This window comes from Cyprinodon tularosa, unplaced genomic scaffold (assembly GCF_016077235.1).
Source record: "Cyprinodon tularosa strain WSP-4 unplaced genomic scaffold, ASM1607723v1 ctg620, whole genome shotgun sequence".
In the NCBI taxonomy this organism is placed as follows: Eukaryota; Metazoa; Chordata; class Actinopteri; order Cyprinodontiformes; family Cyprinodontidae; genus Cyprinodon; species Cyprinodon tularosa.
Genome location: NW_024039364.1, coordinates 197276 through 218927, shown reverse-complemented (window position 1 = coordinate 218927; position 21652 = coordinate 197276). Strand labels below are relative to the sequence as shown.

The 21652-nt window shown below is 33.9% G+C and overlaps 1 protein-coding gene across 2 annotated transcripts; it reads left to right on the top strand.

The window, feature by feature from the left end:
* Positions 1–27: 27 nt before the first annotated feature.
* LOC119798381 lies at positions 28–16322 on the top strand. Of its 2 annotated transcripts, XM_038307823.1 has the most exons (19): positions 28–92; positions 611–681; positions 2629–2691; positions 2999–3028; positions 4191–4250; positions 5243–5305; positions 5611–5640; positions 6763–6822; positions 7812–7874; positions 8180–8209; positions 9332–9391; positions 10383–10445; positions 10751–10780; positions 11922–11981; positions 13330–13377; positions 13467–13644; positions 15411–15509; positions 15580–15654; positions 15811–16322. In XM_038307823.1, exons 2-19 carry the CDS (start codon positions 632–634, stop codon positions 15997–15999), a joined length of 1251 nt encoding a protein of 416 aa, XP_038163751.1. In that variant the 5' UTR covers positions 28–92; positions 611–631; the 3' UTR covers positions 16000–16322. The 2 variants fall into 2 exon arrangements, with proteins under 2 accessions (XP_038163751.1, XP_038163752.1); XM_038307824.1 differs by lacking the exon at positions 6763–6822.
* Positions 16323–21652: the final 5330 nt, after the last annotated feature.

Sequence of the window (21652 nt, the reverse complement as noted above, 5' to 3'; positions counted from 1 at the left end):
TCTGAAATAAAAAAAGGTGTGACACTCTGTAGACTCAGTGAGGACAAGACTGCACTAGAGGAAAGAGGATTACACACAGAGACAAGTAAAAGGTAAACTCACTCTCTGTAACTCTCTGTAAATCTGAAATGTGTTAATTGCCTATTATTTTATCTATTTGATTATTTTAAGTTAAAGAAAACATAGCTTTACTTTACTAAGCCTTACTCCTGACCAGTTTGTTTGAATGTTTCATGAGGAAAATAAAATTGTCAGGCGGACCTTAAATCATTTTAATGGCAAATTCATTTTATATCAAACTGAACTTAAATTTTACCAAATGTTCTCTAAGGATTTAAATGTTTAGGTTTATCTATTAACAGATTTACATACAAACATCGAATATACCGTACGATTTTCCTCTTTGACATTAATTGTAAATTTTAGGCATTCATAGGGATTTTTCCTCTATTCTAATATTATTCCATAACTTAATTTAAGTAGTGCATTAAGTTAAATTCAGAATTATTTTTGATTTTGATTAATAAGAAAAACAGCTGCTAAAAATGATTCTTCACTGTGTCGTCATTCATCCAAAATGACTCACTTTTATCTGATCACATGTATGCAGGACTTTTCCTCAGCAAAATCCATGGAGCACAATTTTCTAAAGAACAGAAAAACAATAGATCCTGCAAACAGGTAAGTAGAAAAGAGCCAATTGGCCAAACTCTCACTGACCCTGTCATGTATATCAGTGACATTTACACGTGAATATTTAGAAGTGAAATAAAACTTGTGATGGGATGCACTTCACCGACCCTTTTTAAGTGTATGTTAAGTAATCGAGGATGTTTAATGATAAACTGGCAAGCCAGAATGGTAATGTGTAGCTCTCAAGTTTAGGTCACATTATTAATCTGGGACTGCTTTCATAAAATCATTTGGGGAAAAGGAGGGCCGCTCAGCTTTTGAGCTGATCAGGCAAAGCAATACTATTAGATGTGGGTCACCACCTCTTGCTTTCATCAGAGTTATATGTCAAACCCCAAACCATAATACTGCAGCGTGATGGGTCAAACTATTTTTCTTCAGAACTGAACAATTTAGGCTGGTGTAGAACAAGATGGGTTTATCTTTGCTTATTAACTCCAAAATAGTACAGCTTGCAGGCAAGGTAAGATATCAAAGCCTGTCCAAAATGTTTTATTATTTAAAGCAAGTGAAATTATCAATCACATACTGTACAAAAAAATCACAGGTTGCCCTAGTTGTTTATTAATGTACATAGTTCATAATCATGTACATACCACAAAGGATTTAACCAGACATTTTGCTTTAATGTTGGCAATTGACTGTTTTGTATTTTACATATACTGTATTTACATTTTAATCTGTTACAAAAGACCACCACAGAATCTTGAAACTACTTTTTGCAAAAGATAAGGAATATAAAAATAACATATCTATGACTTCCCAAGTCACTGCCACTGCTGGAGGCCCAATGTATTGTGTGATTTGTTTTTGCAGAGAACTTAGTCTCTTTACCAATCCTGGGTTAATCTTAAAAGGGCTACACCATACCAAGCCCATGTATAAGTGAAAGTAAGCCCTGGAAAAGTGAAAATACCTAGGAAAAGTTTAACTGAAACACAGAAAGGGAGAGAAACAAAGCAAACATTCTAAGATTGTTTTCCTTCTGTAAAGTTAGACCTTTGTGATGTGATAGATGTGTGCATTAAAAAAGAAAACATGAGAAAACAGCACAAACATAAATCTTATTTAAACAGCTCCTTAAAGGTTAGTCCTAATTGATTATTGTTTATTAATTATTATTACCAATCTTTTTTATTTTTTTATTTTTTTTTACATTTTTCATTACAATGAAACATTAAACACATAGAACTTGGGGCACTGATTCGAAGTTAAATATTAATCCTCAGTTTTACTTTATTTGTTTCCTTGTTTTAATCCCATATGAAAAATTTTTCGATGTTCATTTTCCACCATGACAGATAAACAAAGTTATCTTTTTAAGAAGTATGAAGCACAAGAATATCCTGCTGTTTTTTCAATCAAAGTACCCTTATAGATTATTATTGTCTTAGAATACTCTCGATAATTATCATGTTTGGTATTGCTGCAATTATAATAAACAACATTTACATAAAATAAGAATATTTTTCCAGCCTGATGCCTAAAGAAACACAAACATGTTCTGTCGAGGAAAATGGAACATATTTAGAAATATGAGGGGAAAAAAATCATTGATTAATTATGATTTAACTTTGACATTCATGCAATCAATCACAGGTAAATATTACAATGACTTGCAATACTACTAACAACCAAACATGATGTGACATACGTAAGATATTTATAGGTTTAACTGTATCAAGGATGGGTGACAGTAGGGTAAAAATGTGTATAAGAAACCTTCAGACCCCAGAAAGCTGCGATTTCTATAGAAAAAGAAGCAGTGTCCTTCTAGGGAAATCTAGCATACATTTGGAAACATGATGCAGTTGGTTTCCTTTTGGTACTTGGTGACAAACCCAGTCTGCAGGACTGTAGGAAGTAAATGGTTTTTGTTGTATCATATTTTGATTTTATTCTTCTTCTTCAACGATTTCTTGTTTCATTTAACAGGTACAGAGCAAACCAATTTGATCGCAAATCAGAGAGGCCTGATGAAGGGCAGGATCAACATGTGTATGTATTACCATATTGTCCAAGTTCAGCTTTGTGGTGTTTTGATGTATATTTAAGATACATTCACAAATGCATGCTTTAATCACTTTTTATATATAGATTAACTTAAGCATAAAAGAGACACTATCTGTATTTGATTCAGTTCTCAAAGAACTGTTACGTCCTATGTAAGCCATTTTGACTGCGATATCTTGGATGTCTGTCAAAATTTTTAAAGTTCACTGAATATGATAAAGTTCCTCATTGGTTTGATACAAAATAGAAAACACTGCTCATTGTTTTTTTTTGTTTTTTGTTTATTTTACAGATTTCATAACGTGAAGCGTTCTGATATTATGTAAGAAACTTTTTATTGGCCTGTTTGAAAAATGTATCAATAATAATAATCCAGATAGACAAGGTGTTTGAAGGTTTACATTTAGTAACATTTTTTACACAATCTCAATTATATCAGCATACTGTAACATTGTGCTTTAACATAGTGAATATTTACTGGTCCAACTCATACTAAGAAACCAAAACAAAAAAAAAAAAAAATAGAAGATTCGACACTGTCCATATTTAATTAACAAAATTGAGCTTTTATTAAATTTGTATAGACTTTTTATTGGTCATTTTCCCCCCATTTATTTTAATTCTTCAACATCTTTAATAATTTTCCCATTGCTAATCCAAGTTTGGTCTTAACTTCAGCTGTCAAACAGAACATCTAAAAGTGTTTTTTGGGCTTTACATATTTTGGTTGTCTTCATAAATGTAGCTGTGCATAATGGACACACATCTGTTCTTAAGATTAAAAGAACAATCTTGCTGAAAATGAAACAAGCTTGCTGAAACAATCTTAAAAGATTGTTTCAGCAAGCTTTTTTATTTTCATACTACTTGTTTGTTCTTATTTTAAATCTCTAGCTGAAAATGTGAAAACGTGACATTTCTCTGAGCATTGCATGGTGCCCTTGTTTTAGATGGAAAAAATGGGCAGCTTTCTTAAATGTTTTCCATATGGGAAAAATATTTTGGATAATTAACTTCAATATGTATGGAAATGTCCTAATGACCCTCTCCAGATCGATGGTCACCAAACAATTGTTTTCTAACATTATGACCCCTGTCTGTCTTTGTGGCCATGTTGTTGTCACTCACATCAACTCAAGACTGCTGTGTTCAATAATCCTGTATAGTTACTGAATACACTTGGCTGCTGCAATCGTTCTTAAATTCACACAGCTTTTACATTATGGCTTCATGTTTGGCTATTAAATGTTGGCAGAGAGGAATCTCTTGTGTATTTTTGTAAAAACTAAAAGAGATTGAATTGATTGTAGATCTTGGTATGGACCAGGCTAGCTTTAAGTTAAGCTCTAGAAATGAAGAGGATAAACTGTTTTCTGTGATTAAGTTCAGACTTATATTTTCTGGTTTGGTTAACATGTTGATGTAGACTAGATGACTACATCAGAATTTTAAAACGCAATTAACCAGTATGTAATGTATTAAAGATCTAAAGCAAGAAAGGACCGAAAAACTGCGGAAATAAAAAAAGAAAACAAGGAACTGAAGTAAGTTTTTTTTTTTTTTTACTTTTTGCCTTTGTTTCCTTAATTCTGTCACAATTTTGTTCATAACTCAGAGATTTTGATTCTGTATCATGTCAAATATTAAAGACACATTTTAGTTATTCACTTAGATTTTGACTTAATGTGAGTTGTAATACCAGTCTTAGAACATATTGGTGAGAGAACCCTATTCAGATTTACAAATGTTTCTTATAAACAAAATATTATTGAATGTTTATGTGTTCATTTTGATCACCATTACAAAACAATAACATCCAGAAGATATTAATATATATTTTATCTGAAACAACTCAGTTTTCAATAGAAAAAAAAAAGTTAAATTTTTAATTTAGAGATTCTTAGAACATTGAATTGGTAATCCCCATTACTTTGTTTATGTTTGCTAAAAATATTTAATAAAGAAAACCCTTCTTTCTAAGACTCTATTGTAACACATTTTCACTCAAAACTTGCCTGTTATTGAAATTGGAAGGGAAAATAGAAAATTTCAGTCTAAGGAAAATTTGAGTTTGGTTTTCTTTGGTGGTATAAAGAGTTATTATGTCTTCATCACAGTTTATTGAAGATGTATCCTGTTACAGGGCATTACATCTAATTAATAGATGTATATGTGAAAGCTAATGTAAATGTTTAAAATGTATGTATTAAAATTATTAATAGATTATAGTCATTGATAGACATATTTTTTAACTTTTTCAGGTTATTCAAAAAGCATTTATATAGGTGACAGTAGGGTAAAAATGTGTATAAGAAACCTTCAGACCCCAGAAAGCTGCACTTTCTATAGAAAAAGAAGCAGTGTCCTTCAAGGGAAATCTAGCATACATTTGGAACCATGATGCAGTTGGTTTCCGTTTGGTACTTGGTGACAAACCCAATCTGCAGGACTGTAGGAAGTAAATGGTTTTTGTTGTATCATATTTTGATTAAAATTTTATTCTTCTTCTTCAACTATTTCTTGTTTCATTTAACAGGTACATAGAAGACCAATTTGATCGCAAATCAGAGAGGCCTGATGAAGGGCAGGATCAACATGTGTATGTATTACCATATTGTCCAAGTTCAGCTTTGTGGTGTTTTGATGTATATTTAAGATACATTCACAAATGCATGCTTTAATCACTTTTTATATATAGATTAACTTAAGCATAAAAGAGACACTATCTGTATTTGATTCAGTTCTCAAAGTATTGTTAAGTCCTATGTAAGCCATTTTGACTGCGATATCTTGGATGTCTGTCAAAAATTTTCAAGAAGTACACTGACTATGATAAAGTTCCTCATTGGTTTGATACAAAATAGAAAACACTGCTCATTGTTTTGTTTTTTGTTTATTTTACAGATGTGGTAACCTGAAGCCTTCTGATATTATGTAAGAAACTTTTTGTTGGCCTGCTTAAAAAATGTATGAATAATAAAAACATAGATAAACAAGGTGATTGAAGGTTTACATTTAGTAACATTTTTTACACAATCTAAATTATATCAGCATACTGTAACATTGTGCTTTAACATAGTGAATATTTACTGGTCCAACTCATACTAAGAAACCAAAAAAAAAAAAAAAAAAAAAATAGAAGATTTCACACTGTCCAAATTTAATTAACAAACATTGAGCTTTTATAAACTTTGTATAGACTTTTTTTTTGGCCAGAAGTTTTTTTCCACCATTTAATTTAAATTATTTTACATTTCTAATCATTTTCCCATTGCTAATCCAAGTTTGGTCTTAACTTCAGCTGTCAAACAGAACATCTAAAAATGTTTTTTGGGCTTTACATATTTTTGGTTGTCTTCATAAATGTAGCTATGCATAATGGACACACATCTGTTCTTCGCTCTCACTGATCGGAAAAAAAAGATTGTTCCATACTACTTGTTTGTTCTTATTTTAAATCTCTAGCCAAAAATGTGAAAACGTGACATTTCTCTGAGCATTGCATGGTGACCTTGTTTTAGATGGAAAAAAATGGGCAGCTTTCCTAAATGTTTTCCATATGGGAAAGATATTTCGGATAATTAACTTCAATATGTATGGAAATGTCCTAATGACCCTCTCCAGATTGATGGTCACCAAACAATTGTTTTCTAACATTATGACCCCTGTCTGTCTTTGTGGCAATGTTGTTGTCACTCACATCAACTCAAGACTGCTGTGTTCAATAATCCTGTATAGTTACTGAATACACTTGGCTGCTGCAATTGTTCTTAAATTCACACAGCTTTTACATTATGGCTTCATGTTTGGCTATTAAATGTTGGCAGAGAGGAATCTGTTGTGTATTTTTGTAAAAACTAAAAGAGATTGAATTGATTGTAGATCTTGGTATGGACCAGATTAGCTTTAAGTTAAGCTCTAGAAATGGAGAGGATAAACTGTTTTCTGTGATTAAGTTCTGACTCATATTTTCTGGTTGGGTTAACATGTTGATGTAGAGTAGATGACTACATCAGAATTTTAAAACGCAATTAACCAGTGTGTAATGTATTTAAGATCTAAAGCAAGAAAGGACCGAAAAACTGCTGAAATAAAAAAAGAAAACAAGGAACTGAAGTAAGTTTTTTTTTTTTTTACTTTTTGTCTTTGTTTCCTTAATTCTGACACAATTTTGTCCATAACTCAGAGATTGTGATTCTGTATCATGTCAATAATTGAAGACTGATTTGAGTTATTAACTTAGATTTTGACTAAATGTGAGTTGTAATACCAGTCTTAGAACATATTGGTGAGAGGACCCTATTCAGATTTACAAATGTTTCTTATAAACAAAATGTTATTGAATGTTTATGTGTTAATTTTGATCACCATGACAAAACAACAACATCCAGAAGATATTAATATATATTTTATCTGAAACAACTCAGTTTTCAATAGAAAAAATCAGTTAAACTTTTAATTTAGAGATTCTTAGAACATTGAATTGGTAATCCACATTACTTTGTTTATGTTTGCTAAGAATATTTAATAAAGAAAACCCTTCTTTCTAAGACTCTATTGTAACACATTTTCATTCAAAACTTGCCTGTTATTGAAATTGGAAGGAAAAATAGAAAATTTCAGTCTAAGGAAAATTTGAGTTTGTTTTTCTTTGGTGGTATAAAGAGTTATTATGTCTTCATCACAGTTTATTGAAGATGTATCCTGTTACAGGGCATTACATCTAATTAATAGATGTATATGTGAAAGCTAATGTAAATGTTTAAAATGTATGTATTAAAATTATTAATAGATTATAGTCATTGATAGACATATTTTTAACTTTTTCAGGTTATTCAAAAAGCATTTATATAGGTGACAGTAGGGTAAAAATGTGTATAAGAAACCTTCAGACCCCAGAAAGCTGCACTTTCTATAGAAAAAGAAGCAGTGTCCTTCAAGGGAAATCTAGTATACATTTGGAACCATGATGCAGTTGGTTTCCGTTTGGTACTTGGTGACAAACCCAATCTGCAGAACTGTAGGAAGTAAATGGTTTTTGTTGTATCATATTTTGATTAAAATTTTATTCTTCTTCTTCAACTATTTCTTGTTTCATTTAACAGGTACATAGAAGACCAATTTGATCGCAAATCAGAGAGGCCTGATGAAGGGCAGGATCAACATGTGTATGTATTACCATATTGTCCAAGTTCAGCTTTGTGGTGTTTTGATGTATATTTAAGATACATTCACAAATGCATGCTTTAATCACTTTTTATATATAGATTAACTTAAGCATAAAAGAGACACTATCTGTATTTGATTCAGTTCTCAAAGTATTGTTAAGTCCTATGTAAGCCATTTTGACTGCGATATCTTGGATGTCTGTCAAAAATTTTCAAGAAGTACACTGACTATGATAAAGTTCCTCATTGGTTTGATACAAAATAGAAAACACTGCTCATTGTTTTGTTTTTTGTTTATTTTACAGATGTGGTAACCTGAAGCCTTCTGATATTATGTAAGAAACTTTTTGTTGGCCTGCTTAAAAAATGTATGAATAATAAAAATATAGATAAACAAGGTGATTGAAGGTTTACATTTAGTAACATTTTTTACACAATCTAAATTATATCAGCATACTGTAACATTGTGCTTTAACATAGTGAATATTTACTGGTCCAACTCATACTAAGAAACCAAAAAAAAAAAAAAAAAAAAAATAGAAGATTTCACACTGTCCAAATTTAATTAACAAACATTGAGCTTTTATAAACTTTGTATAGACTTTTTTTTTGGCCAGAAGTTTTTTTCCACCATTTAATTTAAATTATTTTACATTTCTAATCATTTTCCCATTGCTAATCCAAGTTTGGTCTTAACTTCAGCTGTCAAACAGAACATCTAAAAATGTTTTTTGGGCTTTACATATTTTTGGTTGTCTTCATAAATGTAGCTATGCATAATGGACACACATCTGTTCTTCGCTCTCACTGATCGGAAAAAAAAGATTGTTCCATACTACTTGTTTGTTCTTATTTTAAATCTCTAGCCAAAAATGTGAAAACGTGACATTTCTCTGAGCATTGCATGGTGACCTTGTTTTAGATGGAAAAAAATGGGCAGCTTTCCTAAATGTTTTCCATATGGGAAAGATATTTCGGATAATTAACTTCAATATGTATGGAAATGTCCTAATGACCCTCTCCAGATTGATGGTCACCAAACAATTGTTTTCTAACATTATGACCCCTGTCTGTCTTTGTGGCAATGTTGTTGTCACTCACATCAACTCAAGACTGCTGTGTTCAATAATCCTGTATAGTTACTGAATACACTTGGCTGCTGCAATTGTTCTTAAATTCACACAGCTTTTACATTATGGCTTCATGTTTGGCTATTAAATGTTGGCAGAGAGGAATCTGTTGTGTATTTTTGTAAAAACTAAAAGAGATTGACTTGATTGTAGATCTTGGTATGGACCAGAATAGCTTTAAGTTAAGCTCTAGAAATGAATAGGATAAACTGTTTTCTGTGATTAAGTTCTGACTCATATTTTCTGGTTGGGTTAACATGTTGATGTAGAGTAGATGACTACATCAGAATTTTAAAACGCAATTAACCAGTGTGTAATGTATTTAAGATCTAAAGCAAGAAAGGACCGAAAAACTGCTGAAATAAAAAAAGAAAACAAGGAACTGAAGTAAGTTTTTTTTTTTTTTTTACTTTTTGTCTTTGTTTCCTTAATTCTGACACAATTTTGTCCATAACTCAGAGATTGTGATTCTGTATCATGTCAATAATTGAAGACTGATTTGAGTTATTAACCTAGATTTTGACTAAATGTGAGTTGTAATACCAGTCTTAGAACATATTGGTGAGAGGACCCTATTCAGATTTACAAATGTTTCTTATAAACAAAATGTTATTGAATGTTTATGTGTTAATTTTGATCACCATGACAAAACAACAACATCCAGAAGATATTAATATATATTTTATCTGAAACAACTCAGTTTTCAATAGAAAAAATCAGTTAAACTTTTAATTTAGAGATTCTTAGAACATTGAATTGGTAATCCACATTACTTTGTTTATGTTTGCTAAGAATATTTAATAAAGAAAACCCTTCTTTCTAAGACTCTATTGTAACACATTTTCATTCAAAACTTGCCTGTTATTGAAATTGGAAGGAAAAATAGAAAATTTCAGTCTAAGGAAAATTTGAGTTTGTTTTTCTTTGGTGGTATAAAGAGTTATTATTTCTTCATCACAGTTTATTGAAGATGTATCCTGTTACAGGGCATTACATCTAATTAATAGATGTATATGTGAAAGCTAATGTAAATGTTTAAAATGTATGTATTAAAATTATTAATAGATTATAGTCATTGATAGACATATTTTTAACTTTTTCAGGTTATTCAAAAAGCATTTATATAGGTGACAGTAGGGTAAAAATGTGTATAAGAAACCTTCAGACCCCAGAAAGCTGCACTTTCTATAGAAAAAGAAGCAGTGTCCTTCAAGGGAAATCTAGTATACATTTGGAACCATGATGCAGTTGGTTTCCGTTTGGTACTTGGTGACAAACCCAATCTGCAGAACTGTAGGAAGTAAATGGTTTTTGTTGTATCATATTTTGATTAAAATTTTATTCTTCTTCTTCAACTATTTCTTGTTTCATTTAACAGGTACATAGAAGACCAATTTGATCGCAAATCAGAGAGGCCTGATGAAGGGCAGGATCAACATGTGTATGTATTACCATATTGTCCAAGTTCAGCTTTGTGGTGTTTTGATGTATATTTAAGATACATTCACAAATGCATGCTTTAATCACTTTTTATATATAGATTAACTTAAGCATAAAAGAGACACTATCTGTATTTGATTCAGTTCTCAAAGTATTGTTAAGTCCTATGTAAGCCATTTTGACTGCGATATCTTGGATGTCTGTCAAAAATTTTCAAGAAGTACACTGACTATGATAAAGTTCCTCATTGGTTTGATACAAAATAGAAAACACTGCTCATTGTTTTGTTTTTTGTTTATTTTACAGATGTGGTAACCTGAAGCCTTCTGATATTATGTAAGAAACTTTTTGTTGGCCTGCTTAAAAAATGTATGAATAATAAAAATATAGATAAACAAGGTGATTGAAGGTTTACATTTAGTAACATTTTTTACACAATCTAAATTATATCAGCATACTGTAACATTGTGCTTTAACATAGTGAATATTTACTGGTCCAACTCATACTAAGAAACCAAAAAAAAAAAAAAAAAAAAATAGAAGATTTCACACTGTCCAAATTTAATTAACAAACATTGAGCTTTTATAAACTTTGTATAGACTTTTTTTTGGCCAGACGTTTTTTTCCCCCATTTAATTTAAATTCTTTTACCTTTTTAATCATTTTCTCATTGCTAATCCAAGTTTGGTCTTAACTTCAGCTGTCAAACAGAACATCTAAAAATATTTTTTGGCCTTTACATATTTTGGTTGTCTTCATAAATGTAGCTCTGCATAATGGACACACATCTGTTCTTCGCTCTCACTGATCAGAAAAAAAAAGATTGTTCCATACTACTTGTTTGTTCTTATTTTAAATCTCCAGCCAAGAATGTGAAAATGCTGATAGAGTTATGATATTTTGTGACATTTCTCTGAGCATTGCGTGGTGACCTTGTTTTAGATGGAAAAAATGGGCAGCTTTCTTAAATGTTTTCCATATGGGAAAAACATTTCGGATAATTAACTTCAATATGTCTGGAAATGTCCTAATGACCCTCTCCAGACCAATGGTTACCGAAAAATTGTTTTCTAACACTACGACCTCTGTCTGTCTTTGTGGCCATGTTGTTGTCACTCACATCAACTCAAGACTGCTGTGTTCAATAATCCTGTACTGTTATTTAACATATTTGGCTGCTGCAATCGTTCTTAAATTCACACAGCTTTTACATTATGGCTTCATGTTTGGCTATTAAATGTTGGCAGAGAGGAATCTCTTGTGTATTTTTGTAAAAACTAAAAGAGATTGAATTGATTGTAGATCTTGGTATGGACCAGATTAGCTTTAAGTTAAGCTCTAGAAATGGAGAGGATAAACTGTTTTCTGTGATTAAGTTCTGACTCATATTTTCTGGTTGGGTTAACATGTTGATGTAGAGTAGATGACTACATCAGAATTTTAAAACGCAATTAACCAGTATGTAATGTATTTAAGATCTAAAGCAAGAAAGGACCGAAAAACTGCTGAAATAAAAAAAGAAAACAAGGAACTGAAGTAAGTTTTTTTTTTTTTTTTACTTTTTGTCTTTGTTTCCTTAATTCTGTCACAATTTTGTCCATAACTCAGAGATTGTGATTCTGTATCATGTCAAAAATTGAAGACTCATTTGAGTTATTAACTTAGCTTTTGACTAAATGTGAGTTGTAATACTGTACCAGTCTTAGATCACTTTGGTGGGAGGACCCTACTCAGATTTACAAATGTTTCTTAAAAACAAAATTTTATTGAATGTTTATTTGTTAATTTTGATCACTATGACAAAACAACACAGCCAAAATATATTAATAGCTATTTTATCTGAAACAACTCAGTTTTCAATAGCCCCTATTCACAGTTTAGGGTTAACATTTAACAAACAGAGCAAACAGGTCAAATTTCTTTAACACACTGTAAACTTGAAAGTTGCCTGTAATAATCAGTTCAAGGTAATCAACCATCTGTATTCATATGCAAATTAGTTCCCATACTGTACACTCATGAGTAGGGATCTAATATTAAGGTTGCATTAGAAATGTTTGCAGGTATTGTGCAAAACAACTCTACTATTTTTCAACATAAGTTCAAATGTATTGTGAATTCTATCCAAACATAGTCACCATTTTGCATATAGGCTGAAAACACTGTATGTATTTTGTTAAATGTTTCTCACGAGGCTCTGTCTTTTTTATTTTTAGTTTGCCACAGTTAATTTTTATAAGAAACTACTTATTTCATTTAAACTGGTTACTTTCCTGGTATGAACCTGACTGAAACATATTTAGAAATATATTTGAAATAAAAAAGAAAAACACCTAAAAAAAATCAGTTACACTTTTTAATTTAGAGATTCTTAGAACATTTAATTGGCAATCCACATTACTTTGTTTATCTTTGCTAAGAATATTTAATGAAGAAAACCCTTCTTTCTAAGACTCTCCATTGCAACACTTTTTCATTCTTAACTTGTCAAATACTGACATTTATTGGCCTGTTATTGAAATTGGGAGGGAAAATAGAACATTTCAGTCCAAGGGAAATTTGTGTTTTTTTTCTTTGGTGGTATAAAGAGTTATTATATCTTCATCACAGTTTATTGAAGATGTATCCTGTTACAGGGCATTACATCTAATTAATAGATGTATATGTGAAAGCTAATGTAAATGTTTTAAATGCATGTATTAAAATTATTAATAGATTATAGTCATTGACAGACATATTTTTAAAACATCTTTTTCCGGTTATTCAAAAAGCATTTATATCTCTTTCCTTCTTTTTACTAACCCAAATACAAGCTGCCTGCTACATGTATATTAATTATATGAATCTTCATTTTAACTAACACTCATCTTATTTTAACGTACAGAGAGGCAATAAAGAAATTAAAGGAAGACATTTCATCCTTAAAAGACAAGTACTACATATTTTTGAGTATTAAATAAGAATAATAAGATCTGGATGTGGCAGTGTTTTTTGTTTTTACTTTTTCTTCTCCTTTTTTAGAGTCGCAAAGGAGGTTGCTCTTTCAATAAAGACTGGACAAACTGAGAGCCTGTACAACCCAGTTTCTCAAGCCAGACTCAAAGAGATGTATGATGACCTGAGGTTACGTTGGCCTGCAATCAAAAAGCACCTAGAGTCCAACAAAGAAAAACCAGATACAGTTAGAGTGAAAATACAGGTACTGATTCCTCTGATGCATCATGATGAATAATTTAAAATAAAATTCTTCAAACTAAAGGAAAAATAGGTATTGAAAATGTACAAGATATGGTTGCACAGCTATAATGCTACGTTCTGACCGCACACTGCAGAAGCAGTTGGTTTACATGCAAAGTCAGGTCACCTCACAAGCTTCTGAGCATCTGACGTGAGTGACATTCCTTCAGAAGCAGCAGCTGCAACATTTGCTGCTTCATGCGCCACATCAACCAATCAGAGAAAAGCTCCACCACATGACGTTGCTGCACCAATGAGGGATAGCAGGTCATCAAACTGGGCTCGAGTGAGACGATGGTAGCACTAGAAGCGATTCTCGTCAACTCTGAGTTCCTGGAGTAGATGGTGAAACTCTCAACAACTGAAAGCCTCTGAATTATCTGGTGAATCCAGATATGGCGATGACGCACCCTGACGAGGGCGTTCATTAAAATAAGCCAAGCGACTCTCTCGATTTTATCCATCATTGTTACAGGCAAAGCTCCACCCAACGAGAATCAGACCCACTTTTCAACTGTGCAGCTAAAGCAAATGATGCTTGAGCTGCCCATCAGAACTAAACTTGTACAGCATCAAAAATGAAGCAGCATGCGCATATTTGCTGCTTCTGCTGCGAACGGTCTGAACGTAGCATAATGCTATAATACAATAATCTTTATTTTAGTTCAGCCGACAAATGATTTAAGCTGCTTTTTAAATGACATATAGTAAATAAGTCCACAGTTCTCAGATTCAGGGAATTCCAGTGTTTGGCAGCAATATCAGCATACAGTACTCTCTGTCACCTTTAGCCTTTTGCTCAGCATAATAAGTAGACTTTGCTCACCAGCATTCAGAGACTTTCTGAGTGTATAGTGATATAAAAGATCAGTGAAACATGGATAATAGCTTCTTAAAATCAGAGCCAGAATCTCAAAGTGAACTCATTTTCCAACCATGAACACAGGAATCAAACATCCCTTTCATCTCCTACTTAAACTTTTCCTATTCTAGACTGCAACTAAAAAGATATACACAACTAGTATTGTATATATGACCAGATATAGTATTTAAGTGGTTGCCCTGTGGCAAAATCGCACATACGTACCATTAGGGAATTACTTGCTGCATTGTTGCTGGTTGTGCTGGACACTCCACTTCTTCCCCTTCTGGGTCTGACTCAGGATCAGTAATGTAGATGAGGGGAACCATTGTTTCTAGCCTTGGTCTATAAAATCTCATTATCTAAATGATAAGAATGATTTTGTGCAAAAAACATAAGAAATATGTTTTGTATGGGCCATAGACCTATAAAAAAATGTTTAATAGGAAGTATAATTGTATAATAAACCTAAAAGCTTAAACAAAAATGTATGCTTTGGAAACTGTTTTGGTTTACCATTATTTAGCTTAATGTTTCTCTAGTTTTCTTTGCGTCCACAAGCTTTCCTATACACTCATGGGCACAATGTTATACCTACTATGGGATATTGGTATATCCAGTCCTCTTCTCTAAAATGACATATCCAAAATTAGTGTGAAAATGACTTTTGCTCATTTTTAAAATATTTAAAAAGTACCATAGATGACAAAGCCTTTGAAAACCTTTGTATCAGCTTTTTGCTATTCTTTTACAATTGGATATTAATGACACAGAAGCAATTTGATGACTACTTACATGTATTGTGTAATTACAATCTGTGTACTTTTCATGGAGATTTCTCTAATTTAAGCTAAATTCTGTTTCAGGATGCTTTTGAAAATGCAAAAAGTAAAGTGTCTGATCTAAGGCAACAAATGAATAAATTGATTGATGAAGAAAACCTGAGTGATGAAGTTTTGCAAAAGGTACAACTCATGAACACTATTGTCTTTAAGTGGGTTATGTGTGTTTTACTAATTTCAACTATTTTTTCAGTTGACACAGCTTAAACAGTCTGCTGCTCAGGATTTTCAGCTGGCTCTGTACCACACACGTAACCATGTTTATGAGGTTTGTTCTTAATTGCAGACATTTTAAATGCTGCCAATACACTACTTAATGTTAACTTACACCATATTTTGAAGCTTCATTTTTTTCTCACAGAAAGTTTTTGATCTTTTTTTTATTGATACTTACACACAAAGATAAATATTTTATTTTCCATAGGTTTTGGACCAGAAATGCACAAGCATTAACACTGAGGACATAATGAAGGATTTGTTATCTGAATGCTCATGGCTGGGTCAATTGATGGCTTTAAACAACCCAACTATTCAACCAGACTGGGAAAATCACACTCCAGGAAAGGATACTTGGCATATACTTCCAAAGAACTTGTGTAGCAAAGCTGCTTAAGGTGGTGTGACCTTATTCCAAAGCACGTTTCAGCTGTAGTGTATAGTTATGTAGCTAGTTCTGATATAGAACCTTTGTGTTTTATGACCTTAAACAGGCAAAGTCATGTTATTAGCCTATACAAAGAGACAAAAAAAAAACATTATTCATAATGTCCTTTTTTTAACCTAAATAGAATTACAGAACCCAGCACACCCTGCACATATAAATGGATGTATAAGCCATCTGCTGGCAGAACCATAAAACTAATAGAATTTGACGCAGCTACTTACCGTATTTTCAAGACCATAAGGCGCACCGTACTAAAAGGCGCAGTCTCAGTTATGTGTGCCATTACTGTATTTAACACACACATAAGGCGCATCGGACTATAGGGCGCGGGTTTTATATACAGGTACATGTCCTCTACTACGTTGAAATACCTCTACTGCGTATTTAAAAATAGAGCGGGAGCAAAACTGAGTATGTTTGTGCTTTATTCATGTATTTATTACAAAGTATTAATCAAACCTGGGAGCTGGCCGTGAGACAGACACATCGCTGATGACACAGAGCGCTGTGATCACTCCTCTGAAACAGTTTATTGAAGCATTAATTAACTTAAAATGCAGAAATCTGCTGGCAGAATATGTTCGCTTTTATTATCCTGGTGCCTGCAGTTTAGATTATTTAGATGAAAAACACCTACCAGCTGCCCGGGTGAACAGCGAGGAGGCGACCCGGCCAGAGGCTGCTGTTGAATGGGATTCCTACTGACAGCGCACCGCTGTATGTGGGGGTCTGAGCGGCTCCGACAGAACTAATATTAGAAGGCAGGACAGTAATTTGGATGAACTGACTGCAATGATTAAGTTTTCAGGTGGACTTTCTCCCTTAAAACATATTAAAACTACTTTATTTCCACTGATCACAGCAAATATAGCTGCAAGGCAAAGAAAGGATAGAGTAGCTCCGCCCAACACGCGCCAGACACACTTTTGCACCGCGCAGCTGAAGCTGCAAAGCTGATTCAGCCGCGCGTCAGAACTAACTGGTACAAGCAGCAAAAATGAAGCAGCAGACGCGATTTTGCTGCGTCCGGTGTGAAAGCAGCATTACTTTGAACGGCAGGTTCACACCGATGTCGAGCGATTGAAGTTCCTTTGTCAGACCTCCCGGAATAACAGCAAGCACAACGGTCATTTGTTTCACCATGTTTTTCACATCTGCTGTGAGATGGGCACGCATGGAGTCACAGATTAACAGTGATGGTGATGCGTGGAAAAAACCACCTGGTCTCCTTACATACAACTCCCTCAGCCACTCTTTCATCATCTCCTCAATGAGGAGATGAGGAGTTCTGCATAAAGAACATACCTGTTCTTTTATACACAATCCACGCACACACTTCCCCCTTTAATGTTCTCATTGTGGTCTCAAACGTCCGCAGTAACAACACATATAGGGCGCACCGCACTATAGGGCGCGCTGCACATTTTGAGGGGAAAAAAAGACGTTTATATGCGCCTTATAGTCGTGAAAATACGGTAATAAAGCCTAACTCTGCTGCAAAACTCAACAGAAACTAAGTTCAAGTTAATCCTCACCATTACCTTCTATGAAAAGATTAATGTGAAAAAAAATGCAAAAGGAACACAGCATCAAGGCCATGTTTTTTAAAGGTATAGATTAATCATTATACTGTATCTATACATAATGTCATTTTTACTTAGACTGTAGGGGCTAATCATGGAATTGCTGTCACTAGTATCAATAAGGACATTTAGTGATGCATTTTTTCAGCAACATTTGAATTCCTGCCCTGCTTTAAATTTCACTTTGGTGACCACCATTGTTCATACTGTATTCTGAGCACATTTGAATCTTGGAAATAAATATCTTTTTGCATGTATGCACTCTGGATCTTTCTTCATTATTTTCACAACTTAACTGTGAGGTACTAATTGGCTTAGTAATTCCTTGTTCACTGTAAAGAGCTCAGATGGTAGGACCCAGAATTCGAGGCGAGACAGACAGAGATTGCTTAAAAGGTGTTTATTTATAAAACAGAGCAGTGGATCAGCAGTGGCAGTGGAGGTAGGCGGGGCACCGACCATCACTGGCAACTCTGGTTAGAGAGAAACACAGGTAAGTGACCATGATAATCTAACAGAAGATGATTATCCATGTGAGTCATTTAGCTGGTACAACAGTTCAGTTAATCTCCTTAGAGTGAGGTAGGATCCAGCTGATTAACTGCCAACGAAATGCGGCAGGCGGCACCCAGTGTGAACCAGATACTGTAGCCCAGAGCGCAAGCAAGAATCCGAGTCGGGTCAGGGAAACCGCTCCGAACAGGAAGGCTCAGAGATCCCGAAGTCCGCAGCCCAGCAAGGAGTGGTAACAGGCAAGTACAGTAGCTGAAAGGCAGAACAAGGCCAGATATCAGGAAAACTACGGTATGCTAAAAGTAGTTCTCTCCACTGGAAAGGAACAGGGCACGCTTAGTAAAGAAGAGACGGAACATGAACAGGAACACTACGAAATAGAAAAAAAACTCACCCCTGGCCTCTGAAAACTAAAACGTGAACTAAGGCATCCAAGTCAAAAACACAATCTCCAAGTCATACTCAAAGTCAATGATCTGGCACAAATAGAGAGGAATAAGTACTATATAAAGCAGCAGGAGCACATGGATAAGATGAGTAATATCTAGTAAAAGGTTAGGCAGGTAGGTGAAATCACCAATTAGGGCAGGTCCCAGAGCCATGATCATGACATTCACTCTCTATGCACTTTTACAATATTGTATTTCCACTCTAATTGTAGACATACACAAATTTATATGATAACTGACATAAGTTAAATAGTAAGTTATATCAGTTATTTTTTTCTTTTTAAGATTACATTTGGATAACATTTAAAAAAGAACTGACTATTGCAATGTTGACTTTTTCTGTGATTGACTTGATTACCTGCTAGGCTCTCTTCTGCCTTTCTCCAATATTTTTTTTTATTTTTATTTTTTATAAAAACAAAACAAAATAAACAGTAGTAAAGAAAGCATGTACATATACTGGTGGCAATTCTTCTCTAAAGTATCAATCCATAATTCACTTAAGATTTGCAGCAACATGCTGCTGTTCAAAATTCAAAGTGGGAAGATTATTAGGACTATATTTGCTAGATAGCAAACGATCTACATCCTTTAATGTGGCTTGAGATGTTTTTATAACTTTATAATGTTTGTAAGGAAAAATATTACTATAACCATTTATCAGCCTCGTCCCTTGTAAGATATAGTTTTTTATGCAGTAACACAGTAGTTTTTAATAACCTTACTCCCATGTTGTCCTAAGACATTATGATCATTCTTTTCTTCAAAGTTCTTTAAATATCCTGTACTTGTTTGATTTTTACCAACTAGAACATGTGTGAATGTTTGCATGTAGGTAAGTGTAATTAAGTGGGCTTTTGATCAGTGACTGTATATCAGTGAAACAAATCAGCAGTAGCAAAGCTCCCAGGACAAAGAGGCGCAAGATGAGGCGAAGATCACTGAACCTCAAATGCTGCAACCTCCCATTTTGCAGGACTTGCTGCAAAGACCCTCAGCAGTAAGACCACACATTAATGAGCAGTTTAGATCCCCAGGCACCAAAACTTGGCGTAGAAGTGCAAGTTACATTAAGCTTGAATGACCACTTGTCTCCCGTACCCTGCCTAGCATCTACTTGTCAAAACCAGACAGACATGTCCCTGGTACTGTCGTCTATAATTCTCTTCTTGAAGACTTAAAATTGAAGCTAAGTTTTATAAAAATTCAAAGTTCTTAAAAAGCAGAAAAAGTCTCAAACAAAGATCAAAAAATTTTAGGCAGAGGCAGCTGAGTCCGGGTCCAGTGTGTTTATTGCTAAACACAACACATTCACACTGAGCTGGTCACCGGTGAGCCGAAGCTGAACAAATGGTGAAGCCAGCTCCCTTTTATACATTTCTTATCGGTGGAAAACCCCCTTCAGAACATATTTCAGTCTTTGGTAAAGGTCATATTGATATTTATTTGCAAATCACAGTGACATTCATAGACACATCTCATTCTTGTGAGAGCAATCTCTCAGGCCATGAAAACATCTGGGGCATTCAAATCAGAAACTTATGACAGTTTAATCACAAACATGTTAGAACACATCCTTTCCTTGCTTCAAGCCATGTCAGTCTGGCCTACTGCTCCCCCCTCGTGTCTTAGTCAAAGCATCACCCTTTCTGGGACCATTAGCGCTCCGTGTGCCTTGAAAATAACAACTCTATTTATCACAAGTTGTATGGCCAAATTTTGCTGAGCTGGGCAACCTTGAGATGTCAAATATTTCATTTTTAATGAGTGTGCTTCTTATCACTAAGGGGCCTCAACCCTGCGTTTTCCTGCAGATTACCCTCCTCTTGGGGCCAGGTGCAACAGTTACACATACTCACTGCTCTGTTTTTCTCCTTTTGGCCTTGAATGGCTCTTATAACAGTATTTGTGAAAACAACTTTAAACTTATAAAACATTAACTTTATTTTATCTTATCATTAGTGCAGATTAATACACAACAGTACCTGCACAACACTAACCAAAAAACAGCTCTTATGCTTTGACAATGATAATGACAATGATATTCTGCCTTCTTCTGAGGAGCATCTTTGGCAAAAATAGTAGGGTGAAAATTGTCTTCATTACCAAATGGAAGATTATACATATGTTATTCATACAATACGTCATGGTAGACATGTCATTAAAATGCAAATAAATGTGGATGCTTTCCCTTAATTGTGCATTTTTCACAAAACAGGGACAGTCAGTGAAGGTTGTGAACTTACAGTAGGAATTGCAGCCTCCATAGCAACCTACTTAAAGGGGTCATAGAATGCAAAACTGAGTTTACATTGTCATAGATGAGTAATAATATTACAGTGGGTGAAATGGACATACAGAGAAGTTCAAACCCCATCAACACCTCCTTTCTATGCAAATCTCACAATTCCAAACCTCCACCATAAAACGGGCGAATCCAAACGAAGCCTAGAGTGTATGTAAACTCGGGGATGGTGCCTTATTTGGTTCTGGCCTGTACTTTTGTCACGCCCCAAAATTTACATACAGACCAGCCAAGTGGTTCACTGGCCCAAGAACATGAATAGAGGTCGCAAAGATGTAAGACACTAGTTTAGGTGTTTAGCCTACAGTTGGGTTTCTCTATTGAAAATGAGCCAGAATCACGGGCGTTAATGCTGTGTTCCAGGCTGCAATGAGAAAGGGAACATTTTTCACTTCCCAAAGCTTCAAAGACTTTTGTCTATCAGAATATCCCTGCAAAGGTTGATGCTCAGCTGCTCATTTGCTCTAAGCATTTTACCGAAGACATCTTTCAAAACATTGGACAGTTCAAAGCAGGATTTGCTAAACTTGTTTTACTGAAACGAGGGGCTGATCCAACAGTAAGGCCTTCACAACGTGAAGCTGTAAGTACTATTTTGTGGCTAAGCTGTTGATAGCAATGGTAGCATATCTAGGGTGACCAGATTTGGGTTTCTTAAATGGAGTAAACTTTTCTTATTTTTTTGTTTGTTTTGGGGGCGGGATGAGGTGTCGACTTTTGGGCTGCTAACCTTAGTAGATAGCCATGAGCCG

What these genes read in the sequence shown, in the direction of transcription:
- LOC119798381 (XM_038307823.1), top strand. Translation starts at nt 632, where the DNA reads ATGGAGCACAATTTTCTAAAGAACAGAAAAACAATAGATCCTGCAAAC. An exon ending in GTGAAGCGTTCTGATATTAT is followed by an intron (nt 3,029 to 4,190) that starts GTAAGAAACTTT and finishes AATGTATTAAAG; the next exon opens with ATCTAAAGCAAGAAAGGACC. An exon ending in AAAGAAAACAAGGAACTGAA is followed by an intron (nt 9,392 to 10,382) that starts GTAAGTTTTTTT and finishes TTCATTTAACAG; the next exon opens with GTACATAGAAGACCAATTTG.